The 26,750-nt window shown below is 37.5% G+C and overlaps 1 protein-coding gene across 6 annotated transcripts in view; it reads right to left on the reverse strand.

The window, feature by feature from the left end:
- Positions 1 to 26,750, reverse strand: part of magi2b (membrane associated guanylate kinase, WW and PDZ domain containing 2b) — a 166,850-nt gene that overhangs the window by 119,999 nt on the left and 20,101 nt on the right. For 5 of the 6 annotated variants that reach the window (XM_028448961.1, XM_028448960.1, XM_028448962.1 and 2 more), the window contains exon 2: positions 2,277 to 2,393. In XM_028448961.1, coding sequence (XP_028304762.1) covers positions 2,277 to 2,393 — 117 coding nt within the window. Of the gene's footprint in view, positions 1 to 2,276; positions 2,394 to 13,200; positions 13,533 to 26,750 lie in introns of those variants that run through there. The other variant, XM_028448963.1, reaches the window with a different exon arrangement.

Genomic DNA, 26,750 nt, shown 5'->3' on the forward strand with positions numbered 1-26,750 from the left:
AAGAACAGTCATTTGGGGACAAGGCCATCGATAAGGGGGAATATTGGGGAGAACTTTTTGGGGCCCATCCATAAAGTCAGTAAAATGATGGTCTATTGTTCTATGAATCTGTGATAACCACATTTATTTATTTATCAGAATAATATCCACTGTTATCCAGGATGTTTATCATTATTTGCGCCATAATATGTAGTCATCATAAAGATTGAAATTCTTGTTTAGGTGATGAAAATAGGTTAAAATGAAAATAGGATGAAAATAGGTTAAAATATGGCAAGTTTTGTGTAGTTTCAGAAAAAGGGTAAACATAAGCAAAAAATAGTTCGTTTCTTGAAGACATCTGGCAACCCCTGCCGAGTGTTTCGCGAACCCAAACAGGGTCCTGACCCCAAGGTAGAGAACCCCTGCCTTAGAGGAGAAAAAGTAAAAAATGGCACATATTGTGCAGCTGTTGTTAATAAATGTGCCTGTGTGGCATTTTGCATCAGCAAATTTAACCCAGAATTATATTTCTGGTAAGATTTTATTGAGTTAAAAATATTGAGATTTATATTAAGTATTGCCATTTTTCTCGATATCGCCGAGCCCGACAGGTAGATCCTCAGCCACCCGTTTAACAGGAAACTACCATGGAAATGTGTGACATGGTCCCAAAATATTAAACAGTAAAAACACATTTCAGATCAAACTCTGCATTCATTTTCAATCACAAGATAACATGATCAACTACTTAAATCATGACATGAAGTGCCAGATTTTGAACAGGATTATGTGGAGAATTGGACATATTTGTGCGTTTGTTACACTTTCATTCAATCCCCTATTTTCCATTGAAAAATAGTGTTTAAATGTGTGATATTGTCCCAAAACATGCATGTGAGGCATTTCCGTTTCATGTCGGGGCCAGAATTTAGATAAAGAGAGAAAAAAATGTAAAATTAGGGTTCAGGAAACAGGTCTTTTTCAGGGTTTTTTCTAATTCAGAACAGTGAATTCAGTTATTTCGGTTTTCCACCATCATGAAAAATCTGAAGCCCTTTGATTTATAAGCCACACAGAGTGATGACAGAAGTAGACCTGATGGGGACAACCCACCCCCCGCCCTCCCCTCAATGTCAATCATGACAAAGACATTGATCCCCAACGGGCAAGAGTCACATGCCACTGATAATAATACATTGGTCATTCACGTGTCGCCCCGTCAGGCAGGAAGTGTTTGTGTGTGTCCACACACAGATTAAAGAATCCCACCTGAGACTGTAATTATCTGTGTGTGTGTTTTGAGTGTGTGCTGAAAGGGGGCAGGGCATCACGACGAATGCATGCGGCCTCGAGACAGAGGTTGGTTGCCTTGGAAACCTTAGGCTGAGAGCTTGGCAGCCGGACGGCGAGAAGAGAAGGAGGGAGTGATAGACATTGACAGACGGATAGAAAGATGTGTGTGTGTGAGTGAGAGAGATAGAGAGAAGAATATGGATAGACAGGAAGGGAGGGAGGCAGTAAAGAGGAGATCAAAGTAGAGTAAGAGACTGGTGGAGGCCATAGAACAGTGTTTTTTAACGTTGGGATCGTGACCCAATGTGGGGTTGCCTGAAATGTTTAGTAATTGGTAAATTAAAAAAAAAACATTACTGGTTAAAATTATATTTTCCTTTTTCCTAATTAACACATCACACACACAATAAATATCAAACAATAGTATTCTATAATTTCTGCAAGTTCTTTTTGTCTTCTTTTTAATAACATGTTAAGGTTTCATTTATTCAGAGAGCTTTTTTTCAGGAAATTTACTTTGATTACTTTGATGGTCAAAACATGTCAGGAATTCCAAGCCAGCAGTATCAGCCAAAAAAAAAAAAAAAAAAAAAAATATTGAGGAAGCGACGCCTCACTGACTACCTTCTTTCCCCTACTCCCCTCTTCCCACTCAAATCCAGGAAGTGCTAATTACTAGGGATATTAACAACAAGTCCTATGAGCTGATACTGATGGTCAAAACATGTCAGGAGATCAAAGTACATTTCCTGAAAAAAAGTTAAATGAATGAAACCTTACCATATTAACTGTATTTTATACTTAAATGTCTTCAAATAAAAGGCAGTATAAAAATATATTGTCACTTTGTGCACTAATCCTGCATGGCTACTCAGTATTTGTAACACACTTTAATAAACATGATCCAAAACTAGAGAGAAAAAAAGTGATATCAAAATGGGGTCTCAACCTGACAAAGGTTGTGAACCACTGCCACAGAAGAAGAATTGATGTGAACTCACAGGGAACGGTGCGGAGGTAGAGGTTGTCTCTGATGATCTGCTGGTGGTCGTGATCCACTGAGCCCTTGGAGAAGCGCAGGTTGAGGTAGTGCCGCAAATCTTTGTCAACCACGCCCCCTAAACAACAACAACATAGGGGAAGAAATTCAGTGTTAGCCTTGAGTTTCAAACACATATACAACCAGGGTTGGGGTCAATTACATTTTGCAATTACAATAACATCTTTAATTATCCATATTAATTGCAACTCAATTAATATTACGGTGACCAGCTTTTTTCCAGTTACAATTAAAATTACAATTATTTTTTTGCCTTGAAAGTCAATTACAATTACGTTCTCAATAACTAAAGTTCAAATTTAATTAATCACAATTACTGAGCCTGAAATAAATAACCATGTAAATCTTAACCTTCCGTTTGTGTTAGCTTTCTGTTAGCATCTCTTATGAAAACGTGTCAGTTTTGACTCATGTCCTAAATAAGCTGTAAATTTATGTAAAATACACAATAAATAATATATTCATAATCTAATTTGTTTCTCATCTATTGGTTACCTTGTTAGGCTTCCTAATCAATGAAATATTGGTATTAATATTTTTGGTGTGGGTGTCCAAGCCTTTTTCCGTCAGCATACCCCGAGATTTCAATTTTTTTAAGTAGTAAAATGATCCTGAAAAGAAGTGACAGGTAGAGGGAAATGTTCATATGAAACATATTTTAATAATTGTTAACTACGTATGTACGAGACATAGAACTGGAACGTGATTCGCCAGTTTTATGTTTAATTAAACTGTAAATGACAATTTTTTTTATAGAATTTTCATGAAAAATTACAATTACAAAGTGAATCTGGACTCAATTACAAATCAATTATGACTACAAGAGCAACAGGTTTTTCATTTATATTTATAATTACGTGAAAATTGTAATTAATGATCAATTACGCAATTACAATTATAATGAACTCCAACCCTGCACACAGCACACAATGGCACACAATGCGCTATGCAAACAAACACAAGTGAACTCAAAGTGATCAAAGAGGCTAAACTTTGTACAGAGTCTGTCTCCTCGTGTGGGTTATTTTCATCCCTTTCACTCAGTAGATTCAACAACTCTGAGAGACGAGCTCATGAATACTGCACAGATGTGAAGGGAGAGGCTGGACGATGTGTCTGGAATATCAAATTAACTCAGTACGACTTTAAAAAGTAACAAGTTTGGGTTTAAAATGTGTGATTCAATCCTTCCTGAACAGAAGTTAACATGGAAATAGTCCATCAGCAACAGCAACTGTTAGGCCAACACTTGGTATGATTCAGTTCCACTGAATTCATGGAAACAGAGCGATCCTATTACCTTCATCACAAGAGAACAGATTGAAGAGTTACAATGCTCCAATCTACCATATGTGGTTAATCTTACTACATAAAGTCTAAAGCATACACAGGAAACAAGCGGCACTCAGTCTATTTTTGTGCGGCTCCCAAAACAAATGCACAAATTAACCTAATGTAATTTCTCTTTCTATATCACTTTAAACAGCCCGCAGTGACCAAGGTGCTTTACAACACAACACAAGAATAAAAAAGAATAAAAATGGAAGCAGAAAATAAGAAAAAGGTTGACACACAACTGGGTATTAAAAGCCATCCTTAATAAATGTGTTTTAAGTTTTGATTTAAAAAGGCACCCAGGTCAGAGATAAAGCACGGGTCAGAGAGGAACTTGTTGCAGAGTTAGATTTTCTTTTTCTGTTGTGCCATTTTTTGTAATTTTTCTTTTCTTTTTTAGCTTTTTTTTGTTGTTAATTTTGTACATTTTTTACAGTAAATTTGTGCACTATGTTAAAGCTAGGGTAGGTGATTTTCTCCAGATATACTTTTTCAGTTTTTGGTTGAAATTGTCAAAGATCTTATGTGCTCTGAAAAAGGAACAAATAAAATGTGTAGCAGCTGTAAACCTGTAAAAACTTCAACCAATGAAAAAAGACGGTTCATTTTTTTTTTAACCAATCATTTCTCCCTGCTTTTTTTCGACCCCTCACGTGCACGTACAACTTTTTTTTAAGGAAATTTACTTTGATCCCCTTACATGTTTCGACTGTCAACTGCCAGTCTTCTTCAGAGGCGTCTGCTGATCACTTTCATGTTTTCTTGACTTCTGCGTAATTAATTGAAATGAATATTGTGTACTTTTGCTGTTTTGTGTGGAGTTTTTTTTAATACATTTTGTTTAAACTTGGGGGCAGCATAATTTAAACAGAAGGCCACATGTGGGCCCCCGTCTGTCTGCTCTATCAGAGTTTGAGAATAATCCTGGATCCATAACTCGTATATTTTGAAGTTAACTTTACTGCCAAAGATTTAAAACGTCTGCTTTTTTAAATGTACATGAGCTTCATATAATGTGGAGTTTGCAGGCTGTTTGTAGCTATAACTGCCTCTCAAACATCTGCTTGGGAAGGCGTTTCATAAATATTTTAGGAGAGCTTTTGGTCCATTTTTCTAAAAGGACATTTGGGACGTAACAAAGTGATGATGAACCAGCAGCTGCAGGTCCTCATAAAGACTTTAGACGGCTGAATACGACACCGTCACACTGAAAAAACCACAGCTGGTTTGCTCTCATCACATCATCACATTTTCGTGGCCTCGCTGGGATAAAAGTGGTTTAACCCAGGGGTTCCCAACCTTTTTAGGCCCCTGGCCCCATTTTGATATCACAGTTATACTGCATTTTATTTTAATTCAATTTATATTTGAGAAAGTTTAAGTATAGAAAGCAGTTGTTGGATATTCACTGTGTGTGATGTGCTAATTTGCAAAAAGAGAGACAATTTAAAACATTTAAAAATATTATATGAATCCATCCATTTTTTGACCCACTTGCTCCTGTTTTCAGGGTGGCGGGGGTCTGCTGGTGCCTATCTCCAGCTCTCATTGGGCGTTAGGTGGGGGTACACCCTGGACAGGGCGCCAGTCCATCGCAGGGCAATCATTTTAATTAGTATGGTTTTTTTTATCAATTGCTAGACATTTAAAGTGACCCAATTTTAATTCTAGGTGACCCCACGGGGGTTATGAGCCCAAGCTCAAAAAACACTGTTTAAACCACACTGCACCACCCCCACCCCAACCCAATTTCTTCAACTGCCATTTGCACATTTGTTGTTTTTTTGTTTTGAATTTTGATTATTTTTTTTTAATTTATGAATGTCGTACAGTTTTTACAGTGTAAATTTACCATTCAGTGTTAACTTTTGCCTAAATTAGCCAAAGTTATTATTGTAACACTCGGACAAAATCACTTCCACCAAACAGGTGCTAATGATCATTAAAGTCACACGGAGGTAAACACAGCTATTAACCTGAATAGAAACAGCTGTGTAGGAGTCCTAAAACACTGCTTCTAACGTGAGGTGGTAGAAAAAAGTTTCACTTCATTGGCTGTTCTCAACACGTGGGTCAGTGTGGACTAGGAAGTAGGTTACGGTCCCATTATATTATATTATATTATAATCCTATTATTATATTTCTCTGTACGTTGCTTCTGTTTAGGCTCCAATGTTTCGTGATCATGAAGAGTGGAAGACAAAAAGAGATTCACTTCTTAAAACAGAAATAACAATATTTCTAATATTTTTTTTAAATGATCTTTATTTGTTTTATTAAACACAATCAAGCAGAAAATGGAATCTGACATTGACTATAACTTTACATGCATGTATTAGGAAAATATCATGTTTACACGCAATTTGTGTTTGGAAACGGGTAGTTGACGTTAACGTTGATTCACGCAGTATGTGACATGATATGACAGACATTAAAATGGGTAAACTAATGATAACTTTAGCAGGTGTAGCAAACGGCTGGACGTCTAATCTTGCGCCAAGTCTCACGTGATCTCAGCGTCTGCTTGTTTTTTCTTATTTTTGCTGTGTATAAATATGAAATTAAGGACAATAGTTAACTACATTAACTGTTTAATAGCTTGTAATGACATCAGATTAGGGAAGGACAATCAAACAGCAACGAAGCAGAAATGAGTAAACCAACGCGGAAATAGGTAAACTCTGAAATATAGTTGGGGAAAGTTTGAAATTAAAAATCAATGTCTCTAAATTTGCTAAATTAAATCTTAATCTTATTTTGAAGAGGATTAGTTTCCCTCTAACAGTAGGTGGTGATAAATATTTTTTTTATTCCAAATGCAGCTAAATGAAATCAAAAGATGAATACATTGCAGCCATAGTGTACTGTGCATTTTCTAATAACTAGGGTTGATTTGGCTTAATCTCATCATTAATAATTTTGTAAAATTCTGATTATACTGTAACTATATGAAAAATTATTCCTTGATTAGGGTTGATGGTGTTTCCTGAAACAAAGACCGACTGAGAACCCCTGCATTACAAAAAAAATTATCTAAAATTTAATGTTTGCATCTTTTACACATGCACACACGTTGTACAGCAGACATGGGCAACTGGGGGCTCGGGGGCCACATGCACATCATTTTGTGTGGCCCCCAAATTGACTTCAGAAACATACAAAATGAGAGTAAATTATGCAAAATGAGAACAAAAGCACTTCATATGAGAGTAAAATATACAAAATGACAATGAAAACATACAAATTGAAGCCAAGAGCGGCATCGTAGGGTCCGAAGGCGTGGCCGTTGTCGGTAACCCATGTTTATTACATATGAGACTGTTTGAACTTTGTATATGAGAGTCATCGCGGTATTCTCATATGGCGTGTGCCATCTGAGAACGCAAAGCATGATGGGTAATTTTCACATTGATTCTTGTTTAGGGCTGGACGGTCATCATGTGTATCAAATATGAGGCTGTTTGAACGTTGTATGTGAGAGTTATAGCGCTTTAGGGTTAGGGTTAAACTGTTAGAGACATGCAAATTATTTCAATGATTTTTAATCATCAGTGGGTCCTAAGTTTTAAGTTTAAAATGAATAGGATGAAACCCCTCAGACTAGTACGTGCAAATGCTTTTCGCCATTTTTGACTTTTGACTCAAGATGGCTGACTTCCTGTTTGGTTTTGGGCATGGGTCATCGGGTAACCTTTTGTTCATCTTGGGGTCAAGAATACATGTGGCGAATTTTGTATGAATTGCTCAAACCTGCCGGTCAAGCGGGTCCATCGTATTTTTGGCGTCTATAATGCACGCCGTGCCGGCATTTTTTTAGCGATTTTTTTTCATTGCGCCAAAATATCTAATTGTTCAGCAGGCCTGAGGTGAGTGCAAATTTTGGTGAGACTTTGGGCACTCTAAGGGGCAAAACTGAAAATACCCAAGAAAAGCAAGAACAATAGGTTCCTACGGCCAGTATGTCCTTCGGACCCTAACAAGAGCATTATACAAACTAACAATAAAAACACAGAAAATGACTCCAAAAAAATCCATTAAAAAAAAAAAAATCACTATTTTGTGGCCCCTGCAATGATAAAAGTTTCTAAATTCTTCTACTGGTGTTTATAAACCCGATAAAGCCCATGAACCCCGACTGGCCACACTGCTCCTTCTTTTTGAGTCTCAAAGACTAGTTTAGGTTGTCTCTACTATTTAGGCTACTAGACGTTCCTCAGATCCTTCCTAACAGGTTTACCCTGCAGTCCATCTCAAGCTGCTTTTATCGTCTATGTTCCCCATATGTCTGGGAGAGTATTTTAGGGCAGCTTAAACTGTCAGGGCATTCAAAAAAAGGGCTTCAAACTTTTCCGTTTGGCACAGCTTTCCAAGAATCATGTTCTTTGGCTCCATGTTTTTCCATCGCACACTTACACCCATCGTCTGTGTTCGTCAAGATCTGTCTTTTTCAGTGCAATGGATTTCTCAACCAACACATCACCACATAGCATAATATAAGATAAAACTATCAGGATAACACATCTTTACATCGCTCAGCAATACAGCTATGAGGTTGTGTTAAATGTGTAATTAATATTGTCTTAAATCAATCAAAGGCCCCTGAATCTTAATGTCATCAAAAGAATCTACATCATATTGTAATGTCATTAAGCTGAGGTTTTACACCCGGATTGATAATATCTGACATTAGAATCTGATTCAAACTACCCAACCTCCACCTTTCCATTAAAACAGGCGTATTTGTTTTATTTTTATTTTTTGCTTCTTTGCCTTTTTGAGCTGTGCAGCACACAAAAGCAGTAAATGATGCTACAAAAAAAAAGATTCCATGAAGACCAAACAAAAACAAAAGTTGATTTAATTAAGCGAAAGTAAAGATGTTGTTCCTTTATGAGCAGGATTTATCTAAAATCACAGAAAAAGAGAAATACCCCCAAATGACTGCAGACATAGAAAATGACAACAAACATACACAAGGTAAATCCATGAACACACAAAATGACTCCATAAACACACATGTCAACAAAATTACAATCAATGATGTAAAAACACACAAATCAACAACAATTATAGAAAAATAACTGCAAAAACGCACAAATCTACAACGAAAATACATACATTTATTCCATAAACACAGAATTTCAACAAAGGTATGATCAATAATAAACACAAAATGACTGCAAAAACCCACATATCCCCAACATATACACAGAATGACTGCATAAACACACAAAATTGTAACAAAACTGCAATCACTGATAAGAAAACACACAAATCAACAAAAATAATACACAATATTGCTGCAAAAACACTCAAATCCACAACAAAATGACTCCATACACTTAAGATAATACATGGTAAGACAGAAAAATACCATAAATGACTCCCAGTACAAACAAAATCCATTGCTATTTCCTGTACTTATGTTCAGATTGATGTTTATTCTAAATACTGACATTAATTCTGATGTTGTATCCCTCGGATCACACACTTTCTTCACTGTGATAATGTTTGGGAACCAACAAATATCTTCCTTTAACACAACCGAGATGTTATGACCTAAAGATGATGAACTTACTGATATCAGTGTGTAGACTTAACAAAGCCAAAGCCCTTATCCTCTTTTATTGAAAGAAGAGATTGTGAGGAGTCAAGGTCAACGTTTTGGAAGAGTTCACATATTTCTGCTCCACTTAAAACGATTGGTCAGAAAATCTGATTCCAGTACAGAATCTCACAAAAGTCAACCTTATTATTAAAAAAACATAATTATGTTATTTTTTGCTGCAGGGTAATAGCCTATTATGTCTGCTGGTAAATTTTTCCACCAAAACTATTCAGCCTTGTAAAAGAACACACGGCTGTGTGGAAAGGCCTGAAGACTGGAGGTGATTTAACAGCACGGAGCTCCCCTGAAGGAGCAATAAAAACAGGAAAACTGTGATTTAAGCACAGTAAAAGACAAAAACAATATTCTTCAGTCCTTGGATTGGACACAATGCCTTAATCAGGTTGAGAGCTCACAATGATTTTCTCACCAGTGCAAATCAGGGTCTTGTCTACACATTTAACACACTATTACCCACTCAAATATATGGAAAGAATATGAGTGGAAAATGATCAATAAATACTTTTTAATGCCAAACGTTTTAGCAAAGCTAAAATCAAGCATAACAGGTGAACAAATGCATGAAACAAATCAGAAAACTGCATGCACTTTGGTCCTGTCCTAAAATATTAGTATTTTGAAAGACAAGAAAATGTGAATTCATGATTTGAAATAAATTAGAGGATGACCCCCTAAAGTGCTGTATAAGGAGGTAATGCCTGACAAGTGACAATTGCACAAATCCTTATCTGATCATTAGGGGTGTCCCGATCTGATATTGATATTGGAAATCGGTCAAATATCAATATCGGAATATATCGACCAACATCTAAAATCTCTAATATAAGCACTCCGATATAAATGGTCCATTCCAGACTCGGTTCCAGCACTTCTATCCAGAAAATGACAGAACTAAATACAGACAGTTAAAACATATCTGAAGTGAACTTGTTATTATTCTTATTTCATATTTTAAAAGTAAAATGTTCTTTTACTGTTTTTATGGGTTTTGATGTTATTTTTCAGGCTCCTCTAATTTATTCCTTATTTTTTCTACTCCACTGTAGAATAGGCTTATGTTTAAGTTAAACTAGTGGTTATTTTTCACTTTAAATTGTTTTTTTGTTATTATTGGATTTATTGACGTTATATTATCAGGTCTTCGAATGTATTTTGAATTCATTTTAATGAATTCTGAAATATTACCATGTTTAGGCCGAGTTAAAATATATGTAACCCATTGGTTAATCATTCTCTATCTACTGTTGCTGACTATTGTTTTCTGTTTGAGTAATATCGCTTGAATCAAGCCTTTTATAACATTTCACACAAAATAATAAGTCATAAAAGTATCTATGATTCGCGCTTATATCGGATCGGATTGATATCGGTATCGGCTAATACTAAAGGTGTCAATAACGGTATTGTATCGAAAATGAAAAAGTTCTATCGAGACACCCTTAATGACAGTCATAATTCAGTCAGCAGCAAAGGAATGTTAACACATCACATTATTTATCAAAATTAAAAATACATTTATAGAAATAAATTAAGACAGCAGACAATATGTGAGAGATCATGGAAACCCTTCATTCAAAAATATCTAATTTAAACTTTAAGCAACTACTCAGTCATAATCAATCATTCTCATTATGTATTTAACTGAGGTCATTTGTTAAGTTTTATTTTGTAGTTTTTCTTTAGTGTTTTCTTACTTTGACTTATCTCTGCAGTTGTCTTTATTATCGTTGTTGCTCAGGTTTTTATTTTATTACTGCTGTTATTTGTTGTTTTTGTCACATAAGACAGCATATTAGGGCCACAATCAAGTAATAATAAATCTGGACACTACAAAATTAAAGTCGGAAGATTTGGAGAATAAAGTTGTAATTTTATGAGAATAAAGTTGTAATTTTATGAGAATAAAGTTGTATCTTAACAAAATTGTAATTTTATGAGTTTAAAAATCACAATATTTCAAGATTAATGTCGTAGTATTGCGAGAATAAAGCCGTAAATCTCGGAGAATAAAACTGAAATACAAACAGGATGTTGTCTGCTTTATGGTCACTGGTTCGTTACGGAGAATGTGGAACATTTAGTGCGATTAAATTTCTCTTTAGGTTTCACACATGGTGACATATTGGAGTGGAGGAGGAAGTGAATGGAAGTGGTCGACTTTGGAGCTGACATTGTTAGTTGTGTTCACTTAAACAGGGAATTTTGATTGCTTTACCATTACAAGTTCTTTACAATACGGCTTTATTCTCATAAAATGATGACCCAATTCTCAAAATATGAAGACTACTTTTGAATATTACATCTTTAATTTCAAATATTACAACTTTAATAATGTTTTAAGATACAACTTTATTCTCATAAAATTACAACTTTATTCTCATAAAATTACAACTTTATTCTCATAAAATTACAACTTTATTCACATAAAATTACAACTTTATCATCATACAATTATGACTATTCTCAAAATATAACCACTTTAATATTAAAATATTATGACTTTAATCTCAAAATATTATGACTTTAGTAAAGCAAACTTACTATTATTTAAAACAAGATATGACTTTATTCTCATAAAATTACAACTTTATTCTCATAAAATTACAACTTTATTCTCATAAAATTACAACTTTATCATCATAAAATTATGACTATTCTCAAAATATAACCACTTTAATATTAAAATATTACGACTTTAATCTCAAAATATTATGACTTTAATAAAGCAAGCTTACTATTATTTAAAACAAGATATGACTTTATTCTCATAAAATTACAACTTTATTCTCGAAAATAGTATGACTAATCTCAAAGTGCTCAAATTTATTTTCATTTTAATGTGGTCCTAATACACCGTCATAGTCACAACTGTTGTATGACCATTTTTTTCTCTATTTCGACCATCCTTCTTATATTATTGATATGATTGCTGTAATTGTTGCAGTTTATCCATCTTTACGTCGTAAAAAATGATTACAAACACACACTTACATGATGGGTAGAGTGTAAACCAGTAATAATACCCTTGGGGCCATAAGTATAAGTGTGGTGTCAGCAGGATGGGTGATGAAAGCCAGAGAGGACACAAGCTACAATGTTGATTATCAGCCCTAAAGTGCTTTCTTATTGCTCATAAATCTCCAGTTGGGGAATGGTAACACACACACACGCACACACACACACACACACACACACACACACACACACACACACACACACACACACACACACACACACACACGGGCAGTGAAGAACATGCCGACAGACATTGATGCTGTGTGATAACGTCCGTGAATAGCTTCTCCTCCCTTTCCTTTCAATCTAAGGAAGCCCAGGAGGATGTGAGGAAGATAACTCATCCTGAACACAGCGATCATTCCTTACTATGCAAAAAAAAAAACTACCACATCTGCCATGCATTAACAAAACCACACACATGTCCTCCCATACCCATTCACTCACTCATCCTCCAGTGACCTCATGGCAAACAGAGCCATCAGCAATGGGCCTATCAGCCTATCAGATCAATGCATGTGAAAGGAAACATGTAGTGTGAAGAGTTCCCAGCGGTACACACGTGAAACACACGCTTCTGTCTTGTGTAAGCAAGCATTTTAAACACATTTACTGCAACACCTCGAGAAAGCCGACACCATTTTAGAAACACAGCAGTGCAGAATGAAATGAGAGAAGAGAAAACAAAGAACAAGAGCAGGGATCCTTCACTGTTATGGAAGCCTCACATCAAACAGCTGTGGCTTTTTTTTTTTTTGCACAGGCCACACATCATTTGCATACACATACACTGACACACACAGACACACAGACAGATGCACACTAACGCATGCTCACTAGGGATGGATGGACAGACAAAAGACCAAGCAATGCAGATCCCAAACACCTCATCAAGGAGCAGCTGGTCCAGGTCAGTCCTTTCCTTTTCTCCACAGGCGTACATCCACAGACAGCCAGCCCGTCCTCCCAGGCGTCCTCTAGCATCCGCACATCATCATCATCATCATCATCATCATCTGCTGCTCTCACTGCAGCCTATGCTGCTCCGACTCAAAGCACGTTTAATACCAGAGAAGAAGATGAAGACGGGGGATGGGAGGAATGGGAGGACGTGGATAGACGGAGAAAGACGTCGAGCGTCAGGAAGAAGGAAAAGAAGAAGAAGGAGAAGGAGATGTGCCAGTTGGAAGCCGGTCTGTTCCCCGATTCACAGCGAGAGCGACTGACAGCTTGTACGGCGTCGCAGCAGCCTCTATCTGCTGCCTGTGTTACTGCACTGGTGTGTGTGTGTGTGCCTGTGTGTGTTATCAGTGTTTCTATGAGTGAAACCACAGGAGCCTCGGGGACAGACACAGTCGCACACAATTATTTCTGAATGTGTTTTTCTGCATTTTCAGTCCTGCCCACCATGTAGTCCTTGCCTGACCTTGTCTTCACTTCATGGACTGGAGGAAGACGCGGAAATTGAACAGCAGCGTTGTTTTCCCTTGGTTACACCCACACACACACATACATACACCAAGAGCTGATGGTGAGTTCAGATCTACAGAAACCAGGAACAATGCCTCCAACCTTTTCATCAGTAAAAGTTTGTTGAAAATACTACAATTAAACAAACACCACTTCAGGACACACACTCATGGTGTCATTACTGAGTTCAGTGTGCAGTGGAGAGGAGCGATAATAAAGACCTAATATTAGCACAATCTCTTCATTTGATGACAATAATAATAATAATAATGGCTTGGATTTTTTAACAAGACTCAGAGCACATACAGAAACCATTATTCATTCACACCAGTCACTCACATCAGTCATACCGGTGGTGATAAGCTACAATGTAGCCACAGCTGCCTTGGGGCATACGACAGAGGCGTGGCTGCCATTTTGCGCCTGCGGCCCCTCTGACCACACCAACATTCATGTACAATTCATATGAGGCAATGTGGGTAAAGTGCCTTGCCCAAGGACACAATGACAATGACAAAACAAATGACTCGGGAAGAATTGACTTCCTACCCTGGTCCCTTCCATGACAAAAGATTTTATAATAATTTAACATATGTAATATAATAATTATTAATGATCAATAAGTATGCTCAAATATCTGCTGGACAGCACTGAGTCATCTGAAGACAAACAGCCTGTTTGAAACAGGACTTTAATTGACACATCCACCTTTAAAACAACAGCCAATCAGGAAGCAGCTGAAAACATCAAGTCGGGCTGAGGCGTGTGCGCACGAGTAGATAAAATGGCCGTGTTCAAAATGTCACACTCCGTACTGTACACTACAAACGCAATGAGTATATACTGTCTTCTGTATACGATAAGCATGATTAGGTGACCGATGATGAGCGTTCCCACTGACGTATACTTGCAAGTTTCCCAAGATGCATTTGAAACCTACAACAACAAAAACCTGAAGCACACTAAGGCGAAATATCTCTGTTGATTCTCCACCTTTGAAAGTTCTGAAAGCATTTTAAGTAACCAATTAGAATATCAACATGTGCTCATTTGATCCATAAAACTTACAGAAACACATTTCATGCTTACATTAAAAAAATCTTCGGAGACCCGCCATTGTGCTACTGACTAAACTTCTGGTTAACTTCAAAACAAGAGCCCTATTTAAAAAAGCCTTAAAAAACTAATGGAAGACAAGAAGAAATGCTTTTGTTTTGGAAAGGGGATGTTGGATGGTGGCTGGTTTGTAGGCTGGGGTGGGGGGCTCTTCCTGGGACTTCCCAGTCCTGGGGGGGCACCCTTGGGGCCTGGCGGGCTTGGTCTGCTGGCCTCAGTGGGGGTCTTCTGGGGCAGGCGGCGTGGACCGTGCCCTTGCATGCCTGCGGGTGCTGCGTGGGGTGGTCCCTGCTTGGCCGGGATCTGCGGCTCTACCGCCTCGGGGCTGTGTACGCCGCATATTGGTATGATGGTCTGGCTGGGGCCCTTGGGGGGGGTCCTGACTTTGACAATAACTAAGACTCATCGCACTGGCGGCATTGGTGGGGACAATCTGGGGGGCTCAGCCGGTGCACTTGGGCACCGGTGGGGCGACTTGCAGCCTTCCCTTGGTGCAGCAAGGGCTGCGGCTGTCGTTCTTGGGTGGGCTGCTGCCAGTGCTGCTTCTGTTCCGGTTCCTTCTGATCTGGGGTCCGGGCACCTGCTGGCTGCCTGTTCGGCGCGGGTCTGGCCGTCTGCTGGGCGTGGGCATTTGCTCCTCCGCCAGGGTCTCGGGCAGGGGGCTCTCAGGGCCCTCCCCTTGGGGGTTTGGTGGGGGGATGGGTGTTGGCGGGGGGCCTTGGGATTGGGGGATGGGTGTTGGTGGGGGGCCTCGGGGTTGGGGGTTGGGGTCGGTGGGGAGGTGCGCTGGGCCCTCAGCTCTTTGGGGCTTTCTCGGGTGTGTATGTGGGAGCGGTGGCTGCCTCTTGGCTTGGGATCTCGGGGGTGTCTGGGGGACTGCTCGGTGGTGGTGGGGGGTGACCTGGGGCTTCTTGGCCCCCGCTCTTTTTGCTGGCCTGGCTGCGTCATCGGGCTTGGGGCGGCACTTGGGTTCGCAGGAGCGGTTCTTGCACAAACATTGGTCATTGACACACTGGTCTTGGGCTGTGGGATAAACTCGTACTGGGCTTAACCTTAGACATGATGATCCCAAATACCAGTTTTAGGTATTACCACTCAGTCCTTCCCTCAGTTCACGGCCACCACCATTATACCACCATTATACCACATTTGTCACCAGACTGGCTGAAGGGATTCACAACACAATAAGCACAATATACACAACTACAACATTACATCTCACAATCACTTTAAAGAAGTCAACTCTTTCCCACCCTTTCCATTTCCCACCCTGACTCCCTCTTCCCTGTTCTCTTCCGCTTCACCCAGGTGTAACACTGCCCTCTCTTTTTATATCCTCCCTTTAATAAAGTGTTTTATATCCTTTCTTAGGGAGGGCTGGTCACAATTATGCAATAAAATAAATTCATTTATTTAAGCAAGCAGATGATTTCAGACACCTTAAATGAGTTTGTTCTGTTAGTTGTGCTGAATGAGGTTCTGTGGAGTGTTTAGGTCACTGCTGAGATCCAAATATGAGCAAGGCAATAATGTGTACAAATATGTTTGTATTTCACTCAAAAACGCCTGCTGATATATGGAAAAGCAGTTCAATATAAATATATATGTAAATGTAAAGTAGATGACATGATGTATCGTCTGGGTTGCCTAGCAACACAAAGGAAGCTGGGTAGTTTAGGTAGCTGTTTATTTAAATTGCACATCACTTTAACAAAGCAACACTGATATGGTTTTCAAAGGAATCCTACATTTTTATATAAAAACAAACAGACGACAGACAATGAGACATCCTCACACTGCTCTCAGTGAGCAAATGATGTTTTAATCTCCTCACTCACCCCACAGTAGAACAGCAATGGAAGAGGAAAGCCTTGTGTCAAACGAGGACACCATAAATAAATGTTTGTTTTGTTGGTGAGTGTAATTAGAATAATCGTTCACTGGGAGGATGAAGATTGTTGCCAGGGCACTGTGAGAGGCTCGGTGCCTGACCAACGCAAAGCATGCAGATCTTATCAGCTTGTAGCCAATTAATAGTAAGTTTGGTCTGTTGATTAATGAGCTCGCTGCAAGACTCTAGAGTGAAAGTCTGTAATTCAGATGTCACAACAATAATGGAGCTCCTAGGCTGCCGGAGAAAGTTCCACAAAGGACCTAATTAACAATGAGATTTCAAAATGAAGTTGCCAGGTTTTTATTCCTTTGTCTAAAGGACAAGTATATCACTCATGAAATATTTATTAACAAAATGAAAAAAAATGGAGTTGGCCTCTATTATGAAATGAGTACATACAAAGTAGTAAATTAAAAACATATTTTTGTGTAGTTGTATATTGCAATAAATAGGGCCCTATAAAATCTGTTTTATTTTTTCCCAAATTCTGTTTTCCATATTATTTTTTTTAAATTCAGTTTTTTTCAAAATGTTAATCATTTTGAAAATGATTGGGTGACCGTAGCTCAGGTGGTAGTGGGTCGTCTTCTGATCGAGAGGTTGGGGGTTCGATCCCAGTACCTGACTATGTGTCGAAGTGTCCTTGGGCAAGACACTGAACCCTAAGTTGCTCCCAGTGGTCGACAAGCGCCTTGCATGTCAGTCCTGTCCCACTGGTGTGTGAATGTGAGAGTGATTGGGTGAATGAGCTGATATGTAAAGCGCTTTGAGACTGCTTCAGTGTGGTGATAAAGCGCTATATAAAATCAAGTCCATTTACCATTTACCATTTTGTCCGAAAATATTAGTTTTTAACTCTTGTGAGGAAACAAAATGGAAACTAATAAATAAAAAACCCATAATTCAACAAAAATGTATGTAAAAAATAAAGTAAGATACAATTAAAAGGTAGATATACATTGTAGTGACAGATTATTTTGACTGCTCCTTTTTAATTATTTACTGTATATGTCCTATAAAGATGTACGAGAGCAGCATTAATGTCACCCAATTGCAAAGTTCCACATAGGGACCAATTTTTTACTGAATCTAATCAGATTTATTGATGCTGTTTTGATCAACTTAATTTAAATTAAGATATAAGATATGATTGAACTTGGATCTGAAGAACATTTAGTTCAAGTCAAGTCAAAAAAGCAAATGTCACTCGAGAGCAGGGGTGTCAAACTCATTTTTGCTTGGGGCCAAATACAGTGCAGTTTGAGGTCAAGTGGGCCACAGATTAGTTGGGGAGAAATAAAGTGCATTTTTAACACTACTCTGCTCTAGTTTTACCTACCGCATATAACTCATATTGATTGATTGATTGATTGATTGATTGATTTTATTTTTGAGCAATTTACATTTTACATTCCTACAACATTCACATTATTCTGTTACAGTAGCTGAAAAAGGGAATAGGCTGAAGCCAAAAGCTTATATACGCCTATCCCGTAATCAATATAATAAACGGTTACATTTCCTGGTGATATTGCACAATCCGCTTATATTCTAAATAATAATTAAAAAGGAAGAAAAAAAAAACTCAATTCCAGTGGCGGGAAGTACTCAATTACATTTACTCACGTACATGAACTTGAGTAACTTTTGAAAATAATTTTACTTCTTAGAGTATTTTATCCATACATTACTTTCACAGTTTTACTATACTCTTGCGTAAACAAAAATAGTGGTTACATTTTCCATCCGAAGAAATAATCAAGCAACATAATGATATCCATAACCAGGCGCATGTACAGCTTCTGCATCATGCAACTGTTTACGTAGCAAATAGAATTTAAATCCTTTCATCGGCACTATATTCAAGTAAAACTTTTTGTTTATACTTTTTCTTGAATTTGAAAAGAGTTGGGCACTGCTTAAGATCTTCCTCTAACCTATTCCAAAGCCAGACCCCTAGCACAGAAATGCACATCTTTTTTCTGGTTGAATGCACCATCTGCACTTTAAAGATCATACATCCTCTTAGATCATAATCCCCTTCTCTTAATTCAAATAGTTCTTGAATTTTAGCTGGTAACAATGATTTTGTAGCTTTGTATAATAGTTGTACCGTATAAAAGTCAACTAAATCATACAGTTTTAATAGATTAGATTGCAGAAATAATTTGTTGGAGTGCTCATAATATCCAGCCTTATTAATTGTTCTGATTGCTCGTTTCTGGAGTATGAAAAGGGAATGTACTTTTGTAATTGTTACCCCAAATTTCTATACCATATGTCAGATACGACATGACCAAAGAACAGTACAGCAGATGAAGCGCTTTATACTCCAGCACATGCTTAGTGTGATTAATCACTGCAATACTTGAGATTTTATTTTGAATGTGTCTGATGTGCGGTTTCCAATTCAGTTTATCATCAATAATCATCCCCAAAAATTTGTTTTCAGACACCTTTTCTATTGTAATATCATTTATAGAGATTACCCGATCCTGATATTTAAATTTAAACACTATATATAACACTTTGGAAAGTACCGACAATATCCAAGCAACAAGATTTAGATATCGGTCCCTGCAAGATCAACACTTTAAAAATCCTTCATGTTGTGACTAATTTTAGAAGAGTCTTGTGGGAAAATGCTGGAATTCAGAAAAATGTATTTATTTCCACAAATTGCAATAAAATAAGACTGCAGTCATGTAATATAGGCACAAAAGCGCCTGCAAATATTGTGTAGTTTTATTAAATTTGTGTATTTGAATGGACAAGGATAGCTGTAAACTAAAAATTTGGTCATTCATGCAATGATTTATGTTTTCTCTTAATTTAAATTTCCATTGCTATTTGGATGATACACAGCTTTATCTGTCAAGGAAATCCTACGCAGGGCTCAAGACTCAAAATTGGTCACATATGCGACTATTTTTTCAGTGTGCAAGTAAAAATTTAATCTGGTCGCATTAGAGCGAGTTCGTATGGTGACCTTAATTTGGACGAAGCAGCTGAGTGCCCCATCACGTCCCACAGAGTGCACTTATCTCTCTCTCTTGCTCTGTGCTGCGGGTGAGGAGACGGTGCGCGCTCACACAACTTGGCTGTGGGAGATTCAACGGTGAATGCGCTGAGTATAAACACCAATGTGCTCCTTTGGAGTGCGCGCGGTCCGCGAATGGAGCCGCAACAAGCCCTTCACTGAGTGCGCGCTCACATTGAAGGCAGCAGTAAAATGGAAGAACGTGCCGAGCGCAGCGATAGAGCATACACGCTCATCAGAATCAGCATGGAGGGACTAGAACTGATGGACTATGATGCCAGGCCAGATCTTCAGCTGTGGTTCTCCCAGGGCAGGGGTCTGCAACCTGCAGTTCTGGGGCCTAATGTGGCTCTTTGACTCTCATGCAATGGCTCCCTATAGCTTTAAAAAAAAAACTACTGAAATAAATAGTTATTTCTTTACAGAGGCTATTAATGATTAAAGACAAATAAAATCAAGATATAAATATTTGTTAACCTTAAAATAAATCACGTTGTGCAATGACTCAGCACCTTCCTAGGTCACCTTCTGCAACATCTACAGACCAACAACTTTCCTGCACCTGTGACTAACCTTAAGTTTTAAATCTCTGGTAAAATAACTAAATCAACAAAAACACTATTCTGGAAGCAAATAGAGATTTTAATTGTGTGGGAACAGATTCATTTAACCACCAATGTGCAGGTTAAATATGCATGCTTTATGTGTGGCAAGAAATGAGAAATTGGCATGTGTTGATCACATGATTATGTGTTATCACATTCAAGTTACTTTTTGTAGCCTTTCAAATACATTAACTAAAAAAATACTTCTTTATATAACATTGTCTTCATGTAAACTGAGATGTGTAAGAATTTGAAGATACAAGATGCTGTTTTCTTGCTTGATGTCATTTTATTTTATTTTATGGTAAACTGTTTTTTAGGTTACCATTTACATAATCAATATAAATCAAATCAAATCACATCAAACATTATTCTATATCATTTTAACTGTATAGAATTTAATACACTGTATGGTCTTCATTGAGAAGGTATTTTTTGGCTCCAGGGGGACTTTAATCCAGGTGAGATGAGGTTAAATGGTTCCTTGTAGAGTAAAGGTTGCAGACCCCTGACCAGGGGGAGAGGGTTAGGAGACCCCACTATAAGAGCTGGACGCTCTGAATTGAATTCCATGGGGTGAAGCAATGCAGATGTTAAGCTGGTTATGCTACTGTTAAGTTAATTCAAGTACAGCATTTCTGCAAAAATAAAAAAACAAAAACAAAATACATGTAACCTGTTGTTAAGCTTTGCTGTTATTTTTTTTTGTTACGTCTTCTTTTAAAATTATAATTTAAAAAATGACCTGTTATTTCAGCCACTGCTTGTTGCAGAAAAACTTAATATTGACACTAAAATCTAAAAACAAAAATCTCAAGTCATTGTCAATCTTTACTTCATACAAAACTACGGTGCGCCAGTTAAGTCAACTATTCATTAGAGTGCATGACTATGCTGTACACTCTCCCCACCCCTGCTCAGAAAAAAGGGTGCGACCAAATTCTGTTCTGGCACGACCAACTGAGAAAGTTAGTCGCGCCAGTGCCACCACTGGAAAAGTTACTGTAGAGCCCTGAGACAACACTTATCAGTTATTAAAACTCCAGGCTTGTCTTAAAGATATCACATCCTGGATGAGCTGTAACTTTCTCCTTCTTAACCAAAGTGATTTTATTTGGTCCAAAACACTTCAGAGAGAAATTATCAGAACAAAAAGTGTCTCTGCACCCAGCACCACGGTAAAAAAAAACATAGGCGTTATCTTTGATACTGACTTATCCTTTAATTCTCATATTAAACAAATCACAAGGACAGCCTTCTTCCACCTCCATAATATCTCTAAAATCAGGAATATCTTGGCCCAGAGTGATGCTGAAAAATGAATCCATGCATTTGTTACATCTAGACTAGATTATTGTAACTCCCTACTGTCAGGATGTCCTAGTAACTCACTAAAAAGTCTCCAGTTAATTCAGAATGCTGCAGCTAGAATATGAACAGGTACTAACAGGAGAGAGCATATTTCTCCAGTATTGGCTTCTCTTCATTGGCTTCCTGTAAAATCTAGAATAGAGTTTAAAATCATCCTGTTAGCATACAAAGCTCTACATGATCAAGCTCCTTTTTATCTCAGAGACCTGTTAGTGCCCTATCGTTAAGACAGATCACTCCATTCTCAGTTTGCTGGTCTCCTGGAAGTTCCTTAAGTATCTAGAAGTAGAACAGGAGGAAGAGCATTCAGCTACCAGGCTCCTCGCCTTTGAAACCAGCTCCCCGTTTCAGTACGGGAGGCTGCTACTCTGTCCACTTTTAAAAATAAACTTAAAACCTACTTATTTGCTAAAGCATATATCATACTATATCAATAGCAATAACCTAAAACAGACATGGTCTCGTTGTTTTGGTCACAATCACAGACTATTTCACGCAATGGTCAACACCTCAGACCATTAAGAGAGACCGTTACAATCAAAACCTACGTATTTACTAAAGCGTACACCGTATAATTGCGATAATTAAAGCGGACAAGAATTCCCTCTGTAGTGATCGCTGAGACCACTACGTGCCCCCAGTACAAGACAAAATCTTGTCTGTTGTGGTAGCATACTCAGAGCATGGCGGGTGGCCGCATGACGTTTAATATTAATATTAATCCAATATTAATTCTGTTTCAGGTGTCTTGATGTTGGAGCTGGCGGTTCCTGATCAATGGTTCACAGCTCAACTAGTCTGGGACACTCGGATGGTCTATCCTTCTAATCTATTCTGTTTGCCCTTCTGTTCACTAACCCCAACCAGTCGAAGCAGATGGCTGCCACCTCTGAACCTGGTTCCGCTGGAAATTTCTTCCGAGTTTTTTCTTCCCACTGTCGCTAAATGCTAGTTCATGTGGATCTTGTTGGGTTCTTTTTCTTACTATGGACTTTATATTTTGTTAAGCGTACTCTGATGACTTTGTTGTATTTTGCGCTATATAAATAAAGTTGAGTTGAGAGTTGAGTTTCATTTTTACTTTCTCCAAATTGGATGATCTAAAGGGCTGAATTTGGCCCCCGGGCCTTGGGTTTGACACATGTGCTCTAGAGTTTCTATAAAAAGATGTAAATCAGAGGGGTCAAACTCATTGCAGAGAAAACAACTGTATTATTGTAAATCAGTGCAAACCTTTGAGACTGAATGACAAAAATGTAAAAAAAAAAATTTCAAAATGGTCTACTTATGCCTTTTGTTGAATATTATAATTCAAATGTTTAAACAGTGATATAGTTGAGCACTTGAATCTCAAAGTAGAAAAGTATTGCTTTATCTTTTCTGTAGAGTTTGCATGTTCTCTTTGTGCATCCAGTGGATTGTCTAGTTCGTCCACTGATGAACCATAGGAAATGTGAAGGCATACTTTTAGATGGTCTCTACTCTGACCTTTAAATGTGTTTCTCTGACATTGTATGTGAAAAAGAACTTTCTTTGCTTTGAATCAACAAGTTTGTAGCTATTTAGATGTAAATTCCCTCAATAGATAAATCATTCGTTGGGGGCATTTACCAAGAAATACAACCTTGTTTTATCAGTTATAAATACATGTTCACGTTCTGTTTCGTAAATGTCAAAGTCACCAAAGTTATAATGTGTGCTATATATTTTTTCCCTAAATACAGAACTAGATGTACTAGCTGCAAAAATGCTAAAATGGAAAAACATATAGATGCAGAAACCAACAGGAAGAATTTGGTTAGATTTAAGAAGGCATAATTACAGTAGGTCTGACATCCCCACTCTCTCAAGAGACACCAAGCTCGGTCTTTCTCTACAGAGTTAATAAAAAAATAAAAAAAAGTTAAAGTGCTAAGCTACTGAGCACAAACAAGCCTGCAGCTGTGCTCCAGGAACTGCTGCTGCTGCTGGTGGTATGCAAACACAGAATCTTACTGCATATAAAGTAAACGCTTCGTGTTTACGCAAATATGGAGATGAATCCTCTGTCGAGCCACACACACACACGCACACACTCCTAAGCCTACAGCGATGGGCAGCAGGGCTATCTGAGGTGTAGCAGTTACCATGGAGAAGGAAACTCTGATAAAGTTCAGTCATCGATAGTTTTCCGGTACTCCTACAAGAGGTCGCTAAGGTTACAGAGCCTTCTTCAGAAAAAAACAACACATCCATACAAAAACACGTGCTGTATGTTTGCTTGTTTTCTGACTTACAGCTGAGCATCCACACATCGCTCTTAGTGCAAACACAGACTCATGTTTAACAGATAAAACCAAGGTCCACAGCTGAGCTAATGGATTCTATCATGATGTATGACCAATTTTAGCGTTAAAGATGCAGTATGTACGTTTTTTTTTTTTGGCTTAATTTGGTCAAAGATCCATAATAACTTTTGAGCATATTGTAATCCAAAGTGTTCTGAGAGGACAAAGTTAAGGGGATGACTGGCTGTGTCAAAAACATTAGGGATACCAGGCATTTCAAAATTGAAAAAATCAATACACTAAAAAGCCTTTATTATAATGGATAAATCATTAAAAAGCCTACATGTTTTGACTAAACATGGTCTTTGTCAGGGCTAACAAACAGTTGTGGTTGTTGTCACACCTATATATAGGCATCAGCCAATTAAAAGTCATCATATGAAGTAAGCAAGATGAGAGTCATCCCACCAGGCTCACTCTATGGTATCACTGGCCACTCCCACACTGTTCTGAGAGGACACTGGACCTCTGCTCCTGCTGAGATGGCATGGCAAGGAGAAAAAAGGAAAAGGGATAGGGTCAATTATAACTGTAAGCACGTAATTGGTAATTAATTACAATTACGGAATAACTATAATTGTAATCATAATTCGAAAAAATCTGCTGCTTTTGTAAACGTGATTGAATTGTAATTCAGTTCAGATAATTGACAATGCAATTGTGATTAACATAGAAATTATGTCAAAATTATCATTTACAATTTCATTAAACGCAAACCTGGGGAACAATGTTATAGTTATACACATAAGTAGTAAAAATAATTAAAATATATTTTATATCAAGTTTACCTGTCACTTCTTTTCAGGATCATTTTACCATTTAAAAGTATATATAAATCTAGGGCTATACTGACAGATAAAAAGCCTTAGACACACACCAAAAATATTTATACTAATATTTTCATGTATAAGGAAGCCTAACATGATAACCAAGAGATGAGAAACCAAATTAGATAATAGATAATTAATATTTATTTATATGTATTTTACAGCTGATTTAAGACATGGTTCAAAACTCTGACCCGTTATCATAAGAGATGCAAACATAAGCGGACGGTTACGTTTTATGGAATTGTTTATTAAAGGCTCAGTAATTGTAATTAATTGAGAATGTAGTTGTAATTGACTTTCAGGGGATAAAAAAATCATTGTAATTTCAATGGTAATTGGCAAAAATGTCGGCCAACATAATCGGAATTAAGTTGTAATTGAACATAGATATTGAAGAGATACTGTAGAGAAGGCACAATCTAAAGTAGTGATGCACTGAAATTACGGCCACCGAAAATAGCCCAAAAGTGCATTTTCTTTTTTTTTAGCCGAAACACTTTTTTTGGCGATAATTTATTGAAAGCAACTTTTTCCTTTATTGTGAGCTTTATATCCTGCCATCTTCTCTTTACTTCAGCTGCTGTTCTCCATAGTTTTCCCCACAGCATTAACTCACTCACTGATTTCTTCCCATATGGCGTTTCTCTGAGATGTATTTTCTGTAATTCAATCATGTGTTTATTTGCTTCTTCTACCAACATCTCCAATTCTGCTGCTTCAAATTTAATTTTTCTCTTCCGCGCACTCAGCTCTCCTTCACCCTTCACATTTAAAATAAGACGCCGTTGCGGCTGTTTCAAACAGCAGTCGACAGACACACTGAACCGCAGGAGTGCAAGGTTTCTCACACTGAAGACCAGAACAATGTAATCAATTTGAGTCTATTTATTTCCAGCGGAAAATAAACATTACATGTTCATGTTGTTCACGTGTCTTCATTCCTCTGAATCATTTACCTGTGATTTCCAGACACCAAACCAAAATCTCTTTGTTGCTGTGGTCCGTAAGCCTTGGGACCCGTAACATCCGATCTAGCTGTTAGCTTATGTTGTGATTCAGTCATGTTTATGTGACTGTAAATCATCACCAGCTACATCGGTGCATAAGTGCATTTTAAAAGAAGTAATGTAATTTGTTACATATATCCTTATTTATGCCATTTTTTATTTCATTTTTTTTTGTCAACATCCAGCCACTTTCTTGGGTTCGGGTTGGGGTTTCTACCTATGTTGTTACACACATGGCACATTTGGGGTGGCACTATTCTAGAGTTCATGAATGTATCTATACTTTTTTATTTTGAATTGAATTAATTGGTGTTATTGTATTTTAAAAATAATTGTACATTTTGACAAGCCTTTTATTGTATACAGATGCCTTTGTGGAAAATAAATTAAGTTCCAATTGTGCAAGATTAGCTCTCTTCCTTTATAAGTTTATACATGAGATGTTTACTGTGTGCAAGGAAACCGTGGCAAGATTTATTACTAAAAATAAACATGGGGGGTGAAAGTAACTAGTAACTTTTACTCTGTGTACTATTTAATTGAGCTACTTTTTACTTGTACTTGAGTATTTTATGTATGACTTATTTGTACTTGAGTACAATTTCAATCAAGTAATATTACTTCTACTTGAGTAAAATATATCAGTAGTCTTTACACCTCTGAACACCTGTGAGCACTTTGGGACAGGGAGAGGCTCACGACAGTGTGCTCAGTGAGGACAGTAAATACACACTGATACGTGCTTACAGTCACTAAAACATGAGAAAACTCTTCAA

The sequence above is a fragment of the Gouania willdenowi genome, chromosome 6 (genome assembly GCF_900634775.1).
Source record: "Gouania willdenowi chromosome 6, fGouWil2.1, whole genome shotgun sequence".
NCBI lineage: Eukaryota > Metazoa > Chordata > Actinopteri > Blenniiformes > Gobiesocidae > Gouania > Gouania willdenowi.